The sequence below is a fragment of the Acyrthosiphon pisum genome, chromosome A3 (genome assembly GCF_005508785.2).
Source record: "Acyrthosiphon pisum isolate AL4f chromosome A3, pea_aphid_22Mar2018_4r6ur, whole genome shotgun sequence".
NCBI classification, from domain to species: domain Eukaryota; kingdom Metazoa; phylum Arthropoda; class Insecta; order Hemiptera; family Aphididae; genus Acyrthosiphon; species Acyrthosiphon pisum.
In genome coordinates this window covers 12,418,442-12,436,664 of record NC_042496.1, presented here as the reverse complement: position 1 = coordinate 12,436,664, position 18,223 = coordinate 12,418,442, and the positions used below count along the sequence as shown (strand labels likewise).

The window sequence follows — 18,223 nt, the reverse complement described above, 5'->3', positions numbered from 1 at the left end:
TTCCCTTCGTGTTTGTATTTGCGTGGATGCACGGTTTTCCACTTGAAACTTTCATGTTTCTTTTTTTATATTTAATATTTTTAAGTTCAACTTTTCAAGTAGGTACAAACCATTATTTATAACGAGGTTGGTAAGTAAATAAGAGGAAAAACATAGTAAAGTTTATTATTATACTGCCACCGATTTTCGTTAGGTTGATAAGCTAACAATTATAGCGCGCAGTATACGTGTGTGTCATTCGCCATTCTTCGTGTATTGTATACCTACCAGCTACCTACTGTTACAAAATATGAAAATAGGAATAAATTACGAAACCTTTCCGAGTGTAGAATGCATGCAACGTGAAAAAAATATAATACAAACATTTTATAATGATTTTTTTTTTCACCCTCGAGAAACAATTATGTTAATCCTCGTGTGTGGTTCTATATACGCAGGTACGCGTGTACATAGGAAGTCGCTCAATTTTTATTTTGCGATGCGTACACGAAAAGATATTCAAAATCCTTATTTTGTACTAAAAAATATTACAAAATCACATTTTGGTTTTACAATATCATATCGGATTTTTTTTATCAAATTAACAACGACTTTGTATAATATACGTGGTGGCGTAATATAGAAATCAAAACGGTATTACAACGCCCTTATTCTTTCGCAACGTGTACAAAGTGTACAACAGCAACTATCGTGGTAATTAACAATGATTATTTTAATTAAAAATAATAATAATAAGTTGTTCCGGTGGTTATACAATATTATACGCGCGTGTGTCTAAACATGCAAACTCAGATCTAGTGATCAGTGTAAATAATAAAGAAACCAGCGTAGGTAGATACGATGCTTCATTTATATACACGCACCTACCAGCAATGTATCGTTCGTGGAGATATGATTATGTTGATAAAAAAATATATATCGTGCTTATCTCATGTATTAAATTATGTGTTTAGTATTCTGAAGCTGTAAGCCAAGTAATTATTTAATCAAGGACATAATAATTTTATGGGTCAATTTAGTACTTAATTGATACATATACATAATATATAAATAACTACAAACGACAATGTTAAATGAAGCATCATGGATAAACCCACCCTGCAATATTTTTCTGAACTTTCTTGCCCATATTAGTTTAAATGCTCATAAATGATATAATATTGGTTCAATATTCGATAATATGTGTATGCATCATGTTGACTATTCAGATTATGAAAATATGAAAACATATTATATTGTATACATACCTTAAATAATTAATTATCTAGAGAATCAAAAAAATTTTATGAAAAATATCTATTGTACTAAGGTTAAAAACTCACAAAAATCGACTTAAGTGTTAGTATGGACACGAAATGAATCTGCACATGCGAGTACCATTATTATCAAATACGCTGTCCTTACGATAAATCTCCTTCCATTCGGTTGCAGTTTTCCGTTGGAATAGATCATATTATATATAATCGATAGGTAGTATATTTTATGTGAAATACATTAATATATTGTGACGCAGTGCACCTATTCATTATAGTTACCTATAACCATACACAACCTTATATCTGCTGTGAATGTGAATCTAAGTTACCTGTTTATAACAAGCTTCAAAATGTCTAAGTACACCCGAAGTTCTGTTACCAAAATATTCTCTACATTTGTTATTTTTTTGGCATAATACCTATATAGGTACATAAGTACATTGTGGGCTATTATTATGATGTACCACGTATTACATTATTATTGTACATAATATATTACATTATACTGCAGGAAACGAGGAATGAGTACGGGACTACGAATGACCCGTGTGGTCGTGTCCACGTACAAAACGTCGCTGCGACGAATATTGTGTTAAATTTCCCATTACGAAATCGGTCCGATATAACACCATATATTATTATTAAATTTGTCGATATTCCTCTCACTGATCCCGGTCGCGCATTGACGGAACGTTGGTGTTGTTATTTTTTTTTTATGTTTATCGTGTTATAGGTGTTACACATCCGATGTTAATTATTATTATATTATCGATCGTATCTCTGTATACAATTAAATATTTTATCCCAATTCTATACGAGAACATGTATACATATATATTATAACAAGTACTGCTATATTACACACTCTTGCTGTCTCTCTCTCACACAAACACAGAATCCGTTCGTACATTTCTCGAGTCGCGGCCAATTTATTCGAGCCCACTCGTTTAACCTCAACCGATTAGTAGTCGTGTTATTATTATTTGGCGCGTGATCGGCGGTAGATAAGCAAAACGAAATATTATTATATACTCACGGTAAAAAATAATCATTACGATCGGTAGGTATATATACTATGATTGTAATACGAGTATACCTATATATTATACTCGCAGATCGCAGTACGGTGGATTCAGTCGGTTGCTGACAGTCGTTATGGTGTTGTTCGGTGTCGCCGACGATTTTAATCATCGCCGTAAAAATATAATATGTATAGCGTAATACATTCGTTTCGTATCTACGCAGAACAGTATTATTATTATATTCTGTGGTACATATAATATTATACCTACTCTTTTCACGACGACCGCCGAAATACCATAATATTATTATATACATATAATTGCATATATTATAAACGTACTTATACATAGTAAGTACCTACTGTGTGCACAGAACTTTCAAATACCGATATTCCAATTATCTGATGTTTGATTTTTGATTTTAATGAGTTATACCTCACAGCTATACGGAATAACTGCAGACACCTATTCGTTTATTTGTATATTATATAACTATATATTATTATTATGAAGTATAACGGCTAGCACATATACGTCGTGTAGTATAAGACGTAACGTCATCATCATAATTATTATATTTTATACACACAGCCATAGGCATAAACATAGTACCTATTACAACTGTTGTGGAATAAACATCGATTCGTCTTTGACCTTAGTTAGTTCTGAGCCTCGGGACTTTTCAAAACTCATACTTTAAGAGTGTAAAAATCTATGTTGTTGAATCGATGTTGTATGTTGGATGTTCACCTTATTTTCATTCTTTGTGCAAATACAATATTATACAATGTTTATCATGATACACGAGCCAATTTTGGGTATATTAACTATTATTTTAATAATAAATAACATAATAACGGTACGCGATGTTTTATAGTGGTGTAATAAAAATGCACAACTCTAAACGTGCATTTTCAACCTGTAATCATACTATAATAATAATAATACGTTATCGTCATAATAATAATTATTATTTTTTTAAATCTTTTAAATTTATATCATGTTTAAAATATCTTGTTCACGCCAAAAAATTTAAATTCAAAATACGTCGAAATTCGATTTCTTTCTTTTCCATTAGAGGTGAAACGCGTATATTAATATTTCGATCAAATTATTTGATAATGTTATGTTGTCAAGTGAACAAGAATAAGTTACTTTCTATATCTAGAAAACCATGGGTTCAATATTTCGAAATAAATATAATTTTTTAAATATAGTCGATTATTTTTACAAATGAAATTATACCGACTATCGAGTCATAATAATTCTTAAGACTAAAAATTTAAAAACCTATGTAGTATTCATAACCAAAAACCTAATTTTACAATATACATCATTCGTCATCGATAGCTCAAGGCATCTCCTTATCCTTATATTATTATATATGGACTGACTAATTGATAAACGTCTGTTTAACTATAACTATAATAAATGTTTTTTTTATGTGTGAAATCTGGAAGTATACTTGCATACTTTCATTGTTATTTATAACGATGTGGGATACTATAAGAAGAGATGCAATCAAAATATTTTTAGGGACTTATAGTTTCTGCGGATATATCCCTGCAACAATAAACTAGCTTGCAATTTCTGTCCATGTGGTTATGAACACGAAGAATCAGATTCTGAAAATGTATCTTACTCTTATCGCAGTAATACCTACATAACTCTGTTTGTGATGCACTGGTGCGTATTATGTATAAACCAATTAACCCGTTAAAAGTTCCATGCGTCCCTCGCCCCTCCTACCCCCGGCCGATAAGTCTTCGAGATACGTGCTTGTTATTATTAAATTACCTGACCCCTATGATAGTCGAGTTCAGCACAATATATTCATTATTTGTTTTCGGCTTTTCGTCCCAATTAAAACGCTCGGATACTAAGAGAGAGAGATGAACATCGTGAGAACGTCACGACCTACAGCCTCCCTCCGCGTCACCGCGTCCACAAATACATGCTGCCCCACACATACTGATATGGTATACTGCTTTGCAACATTTTTTTTTTGTCAAACCCGTATACCTAATGAACACAGGTTTTTACTACAGCTAGGATCAATTTTTGGCCATCTTCTCTGGGCCACAAAAAAAGGATTTTTTCGTCGTCCCTTACACATGAGTTTGCTGCGAGATCCAAAAATAATATTATTAATTTAATACCATCGATTTGAATTGTAATGCAATTCATCGAGGAATAACAAAAAACGCCGTGTATTAGCGTGTAATATAAATTTAGTAGGACTTTTTAATTACCAAATAATCGTGTCGTAGATTTAAAATTGAATGAAAATATTACATTTTTCTAGTAGTAAATTCACCTATAGGGTTATATTCACGATCGTTTTCATCTAAAATTGGCTTTTGACCACCGTAAATTACCCACATAATATATTAAACATATATAATATATATATTATTATAAAGCTTTGATATACGTCCCGCGGCCGAGAAGACGTCGCGAACCTCGAGCGTCTGCGAAAGACGGATACTGCAGCCTCCACCGAATATACGTTATATATATATATATATATATATATATATATATTAAAAGGGCCTCTGGCTTCTAAATCATGCGAGTAACATCTGGTGACGAGGAAACTCTCTCCGGGCTAATTTTATCGTGTTTTATTGCCGCGCTCTGTATTTCCCGTTCCGCGCGCATATTGAAGAGAGATCGAGCAACGCCACGAGAATGATTCATAAAGCCCAGTAATCATTATTATTATTATTACGATGGTTTGGTAGGGGGGGCGGTGCGGGGTGTGAGAAGACGAAGAGGACGTCAGAGCGAGCACGGGGAGAAAGGCGTGTAGCTCTATAGTCGGCATATATCTATATACTGCCGTATGGCTGCTGCGGTGTCGAGCTTTTGCTGCCAGCGAACGGTTGTACATTATGATATTTTATGTAATAAATCACTGTAGCGAAATACAAAACTGTGTAACAGATGTACTCTCGTTTAATAAACAATCCGCCGCCGTCGTTGTCGTTGTCGTCGTCGTCGTCGTCGCAGATTCTACGCGCACTACGCACGTCGTAACAATACATATTATTATAATACAGTGTGTCTGTGTAGTAAATTATAGTGTGTGCATACGTCTTATAGTAAAGTAACATAGTATTAATTTCGTCGAGGCGGTGGCGGGGCTAGGTTGACGAAAAAGAATTGTTAAAGTCGGTGCGTATAAAAATCTTATGATATTATGATCGGCAGGCCAAAGTAAATAATATCGACATTATTAGTAATTTTGTAAACGAAGAGATTATCTGAAAAAATAATCATTAACGGCTATATTATGTTATAGATACAATATATAGGTCAAATTTCGATCATGCGAGACGCCCTGCAGTATTATACACTTATAGTATATAGTACTGTCATTCGCTAAAAATGTGTATTAGGTCCGGTACTACACGCGCGCGATACCTACTCGAGTGAAATGTGTCTATTGTGAGTACGTATTGTCCCGTCGCCTAGAGGTCTGTGTGTACACATTATACAGAGTTCAAAAGAAGAAAAAACTCGTTTCGACTTCTTTTTAGACACACTTCGGGACGTCTCTTTACAGCTATCGTACACAACATTTATTATATATGTACAAATATACGAGGACAACTACAAACAATCCCGAAAGTGTGAAATGCGTTTTTTATTTCGTTCACATTAACGTGTATAATTTACATGCGAGTGCTTGAACTAAATACATTTTATATTACGATCGTGATTTATAATAATAATTCTGTATTATAATATATAATATTATGATAGGTAGAATCGTTTATCGCAAACTATAGCGGTTGAAGTCTGCTGATTTATTTTTATGTGTGTGCAGTTAAAAAAATTAATAATATAATTACAGTTATCAAATGGTTTGCATGCATAAACATTATATATTATAGGAACACTATAACGGATTGTGGAATTCCACTTTTGTGAAGATGTTTAACGGTTTAGGTATATTATATTTTGACGATGATTAATTACAATTATTTAGTATTTATTTCGAAAATACTATCGTTTGTCTTAACACTGGCCTACGTTAAATATTCGTACGGTTATTATCTCAAGTTTTCAGTCGTGTAATTTCGTTGCGATGAAATCATATTCTCACCAATAATTATTTTCATCCGAAATGTTTATCTGTTAAAAAAACCATATGCGGAATAATATGTTTTTGGCTTTACAATACTTATTAGGGCCTTGTTAGAGTTTAGAAAGAGTATATAATTTATATGATTATAAATTCTTAGACGAATCTACCTATAATCAACGGTTGAATCAATCATAATATAAACGAGCTAAAGCCATGTTGCTGGTCAATATTTTACATACCTACGCGATAGTAATAATTGACATTGGTCGATGGGCAAACAAACACGCGGTCCGACGTTCCTCGTCTGGTAGACAAAAATAATCACGTTCGAGAAAAATATGGGTTCCCAACGCAATTATTGATTATGGCGCGTGATAATTTCCCGTGCGGTCATCTACAACTTCTCTGAGGTACAATTCGCTGTGTGTTTCATATCTACGGATTTACAACACCTCGGTTGAAAGGAGACACAAAAGCCGATATTATATATTATTGTGTTTTGTAATTTTGTACAGAAAACCTCCGCTATACGTAAAACATTAATAATTCCGATACATACCTACACGTGTATTCCCTCTTTCTCGACGTATTTGAACTTTATTTTTCGATTTCATATCAATACGTTTTCGCTGCGATTTAAACGACGCAATGTTCACTATATATATACTCGAATGATCGTCGTGTGTATTATTGTGGTATCGACCATATTTGTAGTACCTATTAACAAACGTTAAACAAGAATAATATGTTATTTGATATTATAGACTATAATACGGTGAACGCTTTTTTCCTCGCTCACCGGATTGTTCGATTTGAATTTACACCCACCTACTGAAAGTCATTATAAGATAATATACGGTTGTGATTTAACGTAATTTGTATTATTTACAGATACTGATCGGTAACATCAACACGTACTTAGAACACAAACAAGAACTGAATCCTCCGATTTGGGCGTCGAAAATTAGATTCTTGCCGCACAGCTACCACACCCGACAGGTGTGCATGCGAGTCGAGCTCTACGGATGTCCGTGGACAGGTTAGTAGTGTTAATATATTGTTGTTCTCGAATAAATTGTTCGTATGAAGGACATTTTTAATTTTCATATTATATCATTATTATTATTCAAATCGATAATAATCCGTATAATGTGGTACGTGTTGTGTTCAGATGGCATTCTTAGTTACTCGATGCCGCAAGGTGATAAACGCAGCCCGGAATGGGAGTTTTACGATTCCACGTACGACGGGTATTGGGACGATGAATTGCAAAGAGGTCTTGGCCAACTGACCGATGGCAAAGTTGGACTCGATAACTTTAGAATGGGATATTATGACACCGAAAGAGGTAAGTGCCTTACCATTGTTTTTTATATTATGATAATTATCGTTTACTAAAAAAACAGGAGTAAGTATAGGTAGGTAGATAAATAGTAGACAAGAAGAAAAAAATAAATATTATAGATATTAAATTAAATATAGTATACAATATAGTATAAAATATAATATATAGTATTTATATAAAAATATTAGAAATTATTTTCTGTTAACGCAATTCCTATTATTTCATTTTAACGTAGTATTTCACTTGGAAGGGAAAATGGAAAACAATATTAATATTAACCTATATTATGCTTACTTGAAAAAATAAACTAAAGTAAAAAACAATATCTAATAATACATATTTACTATTATAATATATCTCCTAGTTCAAAAATAAAATTGAATGTACCTATATTTATATATAAATGGTTTATAATTTATCATTGAATGAATTTGGCGTTCGACATTACATCACAGTTCAAACTAATGTATAATAAACTACTTATTCGCCCATATTATATACCAAGTTTTCAAAACTAAAATATATTCATGGGACAAGTTTTTTCGAAGTCGGTGTAAACATTCCATAAACCACAATCGTTATGTTCGTTGCGTATTTCTAGTTTTCATGAATAATTCAATAAAAGCTTTTTTGGAGGAAAAGAGAGACGACCACTTACTCTAGATCTGCGTGGTAGAAATAGTTTTTTATTCCAATTTTTTTTTTTTCAACAATGCCCGTGTCCACCATATAATAACCTAATGGACCGTGGTAAACGATCACTTTATTTTCAAATTATATGAGAGGGTAAAACGTTGATTTTTCCGATTCATATACCCAAACGATTTGGCTAATCGCAATAATGTTATATATTTACCGCCCATTCCCTGTCGACCTTATTTTATGTAATATTTCATATTTTTTTTCATTCAGAAAATTATGGAATTATGAAATTGTTTTGATCTATACAATAAAATATTATTCATGATATAGTTACCTACCTACTTACTATGATAATATTATATCATAATACATTTTCAGCGTAACATTATAATGTCATGTTGAAATACATACATATTATAATAGTATCAAATGAGATCATAACAATATATTAATTTAACAACACGATCGTGGTATTATTTTAGTTGAATTTAATTTATTTTTGATTTTATTAATCAATTTATATTATAATATTACTAATATAAATTTTACACACATTTCTAATGGATATAACTCTTTCAGGTCAAGGATGGGTTGGTTGGAGAAATGATACGAGAAATGGTCAAGCGATCGAGATCAAATTTGAATTCGACAAGGTCCGAGAGTTCACCGGGGTTCATATATATTGTAACAACCAGTTTCAAAAAGATGTACAGGTAATAACGTACTCCTCGTTTACAAAATAATTTAAAAACAGTTTTATTACGGCGTTATATGCAACAATAATTTATTCTTCTAAAGAATGTCGTATTTGCTGATGTCTAATCGAACCCATTAAAAAGCGCCCTTGTATGCCACAGCGGTAACACAATTATTATTCGACGTTGTCTAACCCCAAAGTGGAAACGAATTCAAAAATCCGATTATAAACTCACAATCTCCCCGGAGACTGCAGTTGGTATATACTATGCTAAGGTGGTGGGGAGAGAGTGAAATCTGCAAACGAATGCAAATTGCGTCTCGAAATTATTAATAATGATAATAATGACATGGTGAAATTATATTAGAAAACCCGGTAGTAGGTCTCAGGGATGACGTCGTCGACGACTACTGAGTATCCTCTCTCGCGTCTAATATAACGATACGACAAGTACGCGGCTCTAAACAGATTAACGTTATGTATTTCGAAAATTCGACGTTTTCGGTGTATGTTGAAACATTGGAGGACCGTCAGACACGATCAATTAAGGACGTACCTTCTGCCGTTCATCGATAAAAGGAACGTTAGGGGAGGTTTGTACACGCCGACATATAATTGTAAATGGTTGTCTATATATATATATATATATATATATATATATAAACTCACGTAATATGTTTATCGACCAAGGGGTGTCCAACGTGCGGTTCTTGTAGTGAGAACAAGGAAAAATGTATGTACCTACCTAAACTTACCTAAGCAAAAATTATGAAAAACGTACAAGTGTTTATTTTTATATTTTATCCATTGTTTTCGAATCATTAACAATTTATCAATATTACACAATGCACTGTACCTAAATATTGGAATTGGAATTATGATTTGACAATACGGATTTACTCAACGTCTAGAACACGGCAATTCGATACGAACTATTTTCACGATAAACAGCGTACAACAGTTTATACAAGCTTTCGTTAATTATACCTCAAGTATAATCTAATCTATGATAACGACCACCGTATTTAATTTTTTGAGCTCGACTCACGAAGTTCTTCCTTCTTTGGTCACCCCTGGTAAACGCATACACTCTACATATATATTATTATATATACACACAATATGTTGATTGTTGGTGCGCGGGGGATGGGCCGGTCGCGTTATTGTTGTATTGAGTTGTTTTACAAGGGGATTTTACGATAATTAACAGATAACAATCTATATAAGCTGCTCTTGCACCACGTCCTGCACGTGTTACGCCGAGACCATTGTTTTGCCGTATAGAAACACAGAACACACACGTGACCATTCGCACATTGACCTTTAAAAAATGTATTTTTTTTCAAACTCATTAAGCCGTACCTATATTAAAATGTAAAACAACTATAATAATATATTTTTCCAACGCTCCGATCGTTTCTCAACTGCAACGAGCCCGAGTACTGTAATCGATTAACGGATATAATCGGTTTGCCCGTTTTGGAGAGTTCAAATCATGCGCGTGCAATGACAAAATAGGAAATACTGCGATTGCATTAACTATTTAACCCGTAGGTGAAAAACAGTTCACCTAATCACTGTTACGGTTCAGATACACGTGTAGGTCCAAATCAACGACATCGTTAACGTATTGCAAAAACGGCAAATAACATTAATCCTCAATACGCAACAACATCACATCCGAATCAATTAATTTATTAATTATAAATTTTAGTCGTAGAAACGTGTATTATTAATCTATGTACATCGGTATTAATAACTATATACTTCACATGGATTCCGCAGGGTCGTTTCCAACTATAATATACCAAGAGTTGTATACATTTCTCATAAACTAGTTTTAACATTTCCCATTCGCTGCTTAAAAACGACTTAAACAAGTCGCAAAAGTTTTTTGTGCCTCTAATTGCGTTATTCATTCCCCGTTACAAATCTGAAAACTTTTATGGGCTATTGGCCAAAGCAAACTTCGCGCTTTCTAGATGCCTGTACACCACTGTCCTAATGTCAGAATTTTTTTTTCTTGGAAACTAATTTCTTAAAACTTTCTCGGAGTATTATTGGCTTTTTTCGCATTACATGTAATTTAATCAACAGCGTTTGTAATCTTAAAGTGCTCCTTAAAATTAGACACACCCTATTACTTATTTACGGCGTTATATCTTACCCTATCACTTTCGATTAGTGGCGCAAGGTTCGCTAACTTCTTTAATTTCGCCCGCGTATACCGAAATGAGTTTTAGCACATTACACACATACCTAATCGTCAAACCTTATCATGCGTATATGTATTTCGAATTTTGATAAAACAACGCTACTGCCTCATCAACATGCCACGGTGTTATATTAACAGCAGGATATTTCGAGGCCCAATCGAAGTCTGCAGCGTAATAATGTTCTGCGATATTATAATATACGACAACACAATTAAATCCCGTCGGGACCAAAAACTTCTTAATCTGATTATATTCCCGTAGTTCCTGCGTTCGTATAATCATAAACTATTAGATTTTGATCGACACAACATATTATTCACTTAATATAATATGTGTGTACATAGGTACGAGTTTGATGTTATAAATTTAAATATAATATATTGGTAAACTCGTGGGCTTTTAGTAATATAATTTATCTGTTATGTTTTTCACCAAAAAATAAAAACCTCGCGTATTTACGAAAGGTACATGTGAACGAAAAACGGGCGTTAATACTTAATATCGCTGTTGCCTTGTTGGCGAGCAGCAGGGGGACAGGGTGACCGATTTGTAAAACAAAACGTTAAATATTTATACTCCCGAGGATATTGTATATTGTCGTCCCCGACAAAAGGAATTTCGAGTACAACAATGATTTACGTATTATTTTAACAGTATTTTAACCGACGGCACGTGGACGCTATACTAAATCTTCCAACGATGTGTTGACACTGCGTCCGCCAGTAATGAAGATTCATGTGGTACATTAACTGAGAGACCGTCCTACAAGATATTTTGATACGAGAATAAAACCTACTGCCATAGACTATTAGCATGTACGGGGCCAAAACACGCAATAAATCACCGTATGCTCGAGGTCCCGATATATTATACATATTACACAGACAATACGCCGTAATAGCCGTTAGCGTGGTAGTGTGTACCTATATTATATTGTCACATTTCTATATTATAGTCACCGGTTATTGATTGGTGGTTAGCGTTGGGACGCGAAATATATTTCTAGTTTTTAGATTGTCTCGTCTTATATAATATGAAAACGAAAAAAAAATCGGTATTCCACGTGCACAGCTACGTTGGTGTTCTCTGTTCTAACGCACGCACGCCGGTGTGGAATGAAAGTGTTGTAAACTCGAAATTGACTTACAATTTACAAACGTTTGTAGAATAAAACCATAGAAGTTTTATTTATTTATTGACTTTTTTTTATGGGAAAGCAACTCGTCGTTGACGACTGTATACTTTTCCGTTTATATTGTTATTGAGTCGTATACGGAGATCTTAATAGAAACTTCGGATTTCAGGTGTTCTCCGAAGCGAGTATTTTATTCAGCGTGGGAGGAAAAGTATACTCATCGGAACCGTTGACTTACACTTACATGGAAGACAGGATATTTGAGTCATCCAGGAATGTCAGCATCAAGTTGCACAGGAGAGTCGGCCGTTTCATTAAGCTTAGGCTGTCTTTTGCTGCCAAATGGATCATGATCAGCGAGATAACTTTCGATTCTGGTAAATATGAATAACATAATATACATCTTAATTATCATTGAAATAGTGTTTTTTCAATAAAAGTAACCAAATACATCCCTTAATGAAGAATCACTGAGATTATATACAGAGTACGACTACTTTTATTACTTACAAATAGTGACATCCATAAACAATCACCACTCAAATATGTACATTATAATATGATGTGTACCTCCCCATAATAATATAACGGCAAATTTAAATAATATATAATAATTTATTATCTAACACGTATCGTCATTTTTAAATTTTTCACGTTCGAGAGACTATTTAAACAATATTTGTTATCACTAAACTCACAATTTTGAACTATTTATAATATTTATAGAAAAGTAAGTTACTAGGTTGATTTTCTCGGTTTGAAAAATCAAATGGGGTCGTCTCGCAATAGTCGCTACAATAAGTCGCTTATGTATGCATTCTATGCGCTTGTCTATATATAAACGCCTAGTTTCACGAACCCTGGTATTTTTAACACCTATTAAAGTGAACCATTATTATTATATGGTCGACAATTCAGGCTCATATATCACTACTCTGCCGCATTTTAAAGCACAGCTGGATTGATGTGGTCTGTGACTTTTTTAATCCCGGTGAATTTTTGTATTCTGGATTTCTCCTTGCTCTCCGCTTTTAATCAAATAATAAATAATATGGTGAATATGCCAGGTCGGCGTACCAGAAATAACTCGAGTGTGTTAATCGAAAGCATCCGACTGAAAACATGCTTATTTATACCTGCACGAGCACGTCCTTCCCCTACCCAAAACGCACCCTTCCCTCTATCTTGCGCATTCCGCGTGCAAACAGAGCACTGTATTTTATTTCACGAAAAAAAATTTTTGCAATATAGACTCGCGTCTTATACGACCCTCGTTATATACATATAATATATATATTTTTTTTAAGTGAGATGAATATGCATATAATATAAAGGCAATATAAAGTGTTACTACGAGCGTGAATACACTACAGTGTACAATATAGAATCAAAATGAAATCTTAACGGACGCGCTTGATATTTAATAAATAGATTTATTTTTAGTTACCTAATAATAATATATAAAATCTCCTTCTACCTCTCGCTGTGAAAAATAAGAAAATATTATAATTTTTATTATTATTAACTATTGTAAAAAAAAAAACAAATATTTTTGAAGTGCAAGACGCTCTGAGATATAAAGTGATATAAAGTATATATTTTAAACTTAACTAAATAAAAATTGTAAAAAAATATAATATGTATATTTGCTGTAATGATTTAACTCTCGGACAGGTGACTAAATGACGAAGGTTCTTAGGAAATTAAAAAAAAAAATAGGTGTTTTATATATAACCAGGAAATATGACATCCCCTCGTCCCATGGGGAACAATAAGTAGTCGAGAAAATGGAAAAAGTAACATAAATCTCGAGAGGGTTACGTATTTATTTTCATTTTTTTCCATCTACTTTTGTCTTGTTTGGTTTTTTTAATATATATATGTATATTTATATATATATTTTTATTACACTGCATAAGAAGATTTATAGCTTACCTGAACGTTTTCGGGGTGTAGGCAAAAGTGGTAATGGGAAAATCGCCCGGGCCCCATGCCGTATGTCTGCGAGAATATATACGAGCGCTGTCGGCGGCAAATGGGAAAAACGGTTCAGTAACGGAAATATATAGTTACGCTGTAGGATACAAATCCCTCAAAGATACATATATATACAAGTGCGTAGTTGCAAAATAAAATTGTACACAAACGCAAACGCCACACGAAACATCGTCTAATTTATAATATATATTAGTAGGTTGTAGGTAGCTGGTATACGTTTTTGCCGATGAGAACAAAACGTGAATCGATTTTCCATTCTCGTCGACTAAAACATCTTTGCCACGCTCGGATCGATACTTTATTATTATGATTACCTTACATCTATAACCTTTCTACGGTGCTGAATATACTTGGATGGGGTTTTTTTTTTTCATGCTCATCGTGTTATTCAAAATCCAATTGTCTCGTAATTCACGACTGTATATATACGATTAATCCGTTTGATTACCTACGCCAAGTTTGTAATTATTCCAGTAAAATTATATTTACTCGCGTCGTCCCACTAATCTTGTCTGGTTGTTGCCGTTGTATGTTGTTGGCAGAGAAATAATCTTCCAATTATATATTATACACTATTCGTAGCCAGTTTCGCGAATCGTTTAAACCACTTAAAAACAACCTCAAACTCCGAGATTTAAGACTTTAAACTCGTACTCGTTTCAATTACCAAAAACAAAGGTCATAAACGTTGTCGGCGTCTTCATTTGGACACCCTCGCTGCGGAGACAGATGTGTGTAATGGGTAGGGGGAAATGGTTAAATGGCTCGCGGAAACAACCTTTTTAATATCGACCCTAATAACGGTTTTATTTTCTCTTTCCTTATTTTTGCCCCTACAAAGGATCCAATGAAAGGCATTTTAAAGGAATTTCTGCCCGCGTGCTCATAATATTATACGCAGTAGGTTATGGTAAGGTGTAGATTTATGAGCAAAGTTTTGCATAAAGATGTTACCATGATATACTTTGATCTGCTTGTACAATGTGTGCTTTACATCATCTTCCTTCTTAAATGTTTCGCGTTGTGTGTTGTAATACTTCTAAACTAAAATCTTAAAGCAGTAGATTTAAATTATCTAAGAGTAGCCTAACATTAATTATAACGTGTATAAAACTGTTTTATAAATATCAGAAATAGTAATAGGTGTGAGTGTGTGACTATAATTAATAATCTATAAATTAATTTCTTTTTCATTTAATCAGTCATATTTCTGTTTTATTACTAAGATTATTCCCGAATTCCACACATTTATAGAATAATTGTACTTTAAATTAAATTTAAAATTGGATTTTAATTTTTATCTGTACCTATAATAAAATAATAAAAGTGTAAAATATTATAATAACGATTTTTCGCGTCGGTAGTTTTTTATTCACTTGGAAGCAGGATAACTATTATATTTCCATTATTTAATTTCCCTGAATTTTTGCGTTTATTCTTATATTTTATTAATTTTTGGTTCTCGCATAAAAAAGTGCAAGAGCCGGGCTGGTTTTTTTAAATCGTCGAACCGAGTATTTTTTAATTAAGAACTTTATATAAGTTGCCTGTCCACTGGGATAATAATGACAACGAAAATTGCGAGACCCTTAATTGCCGCGGTTTTTGAGGTGCTCTTGAACAATAGGCCTACGTAATTGCTTCTGGGCCCTCCTACTATCACCATTCCCATTATCTCGGTCTACCCGCTTTAAATTCGTTGCTTTTTAACTGTGAAAGACATTCGTTATGCAATGGTGCCAAACCGTGTGCCCCCTTTTACACTCTTGTACACATGCAAATTAATTGCCATACACAATGCTGAATATGAGTATACGCAAGCTTTAGAAAAATACGTTAAATATAAAAAGTCACTATTCTTAATTATGTCACAAAACACAAAAGCTAAACGGTATTAGATAGATTTAATTACATTAAAATATAAAATATTGTTTTTATTGTTAATCGTTATATAATTTTCATGAACTTTGAGTCTTTTCATACATTTAAATGTTAACCTAACCTAACTGTTGTCATCGTACTATATGAAGTACCTATTATTGCTAATTAGTTCGACTTACAATAGTTTCATCAAAATAATTTGGAGAGCATTTGAAAACGTTTTCCCGGCAGTGGCGCCGAAACCAAAAAAATGAGGTAGGGCTAACTTTCAAAATTAACCGGGAAATTCCCGGCCTCTAAATATCAGCCAAATTTATAACAATCAACATTGTATTATTATAACGATAATTATAGATGTGCTGTCAATTAAAATTGTATAAAATTACTACAAATTGTTATATTATTTTCTTACTGATCATTGGCTGTTACAATGTGATGTGGGTTATTAATTTCCGGCCGTTTTTAATTTTCAGATGTCGCGCAGGGCAACTTCTCCGAGGAAAGTGTTGTGCTGACCGAGCCACCGATTCAAAAGGACGGATCGGCGATGAAAGATCATCAGGACCCTCTGAGACCAGAACTCCCAAGTACAGTGACCACGAAATATTATTATAATAATAAATAATTGCATACAATACATTAATCGTTAAGAGGACATCATAGATATTTTTTAAGGGGCTTTAATCATGTGGTTTTAAAGAATTTGTGATAACAATAATTATAATAGGAACCTATTATACATTTATACCTATATTTAATTGAATTTACAAAGTTATTTATAAGTGGTAAACGGTTGCGGGATCACTACTGGTTTGTTACCATTATTATTGCAACTCAATTCGGTGCATAATATAATTCTCATAATAGAAAAATAATATTTCTATCATAATACAAACCTCCACAATATTATAGATAATCTTGATCGTGATTTTAGTTTTTCGATAACTCGTCTCAAACAAACAACTAATGTTTACAGCTCAATTGTGTTTTTTAAACCCACGTATAATACTCATCAATATAAAATGTTATCGCTACGGCACAGATTCCGATGTAATATTTTAGCCATATATTCTGTTTCTGAACGGTGTACATCACTCCGCGAACGATAATAATATAATGTGCGTAACATACATATTTTAATTACGTGCCTAATTTCGTTTTTATTTCTCTCTTCATGTCCAGTCCCCACCGCCAAAGACGAGGACCAGACGTACATGGCGATCATCATCGGCGTGCTGATGGCGGTCATCATACTGCTGGCGGTAGCTATTTTCCTGATCGTGTCCCGGCACCGGCGGAGGAAGTGCTTCGCCAGCCCGTTGGTGGGCAAGAGCGCACTGGCCACGGGCAACGGGTGTCCGGGAATGTCTTCGGGCAGCAGCTGCGGCACGGGCGGCAGTTACAAGGAGGCCGGCACGGGCAGCTCGGTCAGCCACCACGGCGGCACCGGTGGTACTGGCCACGGCCACCCGGCAGGCACCGTCAACGCTCACCTGCACGACATGGACAGGCTGATCCAGCTGGACGCCGAACCGTACCAGGAGCCGTACCACGCGCACACGCCGTTCTACAGTTACAGTACCGTGGTGGTCGGCCGCAACATGGATTCAGGTAGTGAGTATATAACAATAATAATATAAAATTATAACAGTGATGTCGCGAACCCGATTCTTGAAGTCGAACCTAACTTTTTTATTCAATCAATTGAATCAAACTTTCATTAATTTTTTTGTATCGAACCCGAACTTAACTTCCATTATATAAATTCAGTAATAAAATATTGTTTCCTTAAATTGTTTTAAATATATTTTTAGTTCTTAAACCATTTCACTTACCAATCGATTCTATTTTAAGACGCGCGTCAACTTGTTTTTGGTTCGTTACACGCGTACGAGAAACGAGACAGATTTAACAAACCTCGTCGTTTGTTTAACCTTA

At 33.8% G+C, this 18,223-nt stretch overlaps 1 protein-coding gene across 3 annotated transcripts in view; it reads left to right on the top strand.

Moving 5' to 3' along the window:
- Window positions 1–18,223, top strand: part of LOC100162767 (discoidin domain-containing receptor tyrosine kinase B) — a 134,919-nt gene that overhangs the window by 107,885 nt on the left and 8,811 nt on the right. For 2 of the 3 annotated variants that reach the window (XM_016808569.2, XM_008189990.3), the window contains exons 6-11: window positions 7,263–7,410; window positions 7,543–7,719; window positions 8,938–9,071; window positions 12,576–12,783; window positions 16,759–16,872; window positions 17,468–17,899. In XM_016808569.2, coding sequence (XP_016664058.1) covers window positions 7,263–7,410; window positions 7,543–7,719; window positions 8,938–9,071; window positions 12,576–12,783; window positions 16,759–16,872; window positions 17,468–17,899 — 1,213 coding nt within the window. The remainder of the gene's footprint in view (window positions 1–7,262; window positions 7,411–7,542; window positions 7,720–8,937; window positions 9,072–12,575; window positions 12,784–16,758; window positions 16,873–17,467; window positions 17,900–18,223) is intronic. The other variant, XM_003247965.4, reaches the window with a different exon arrangement.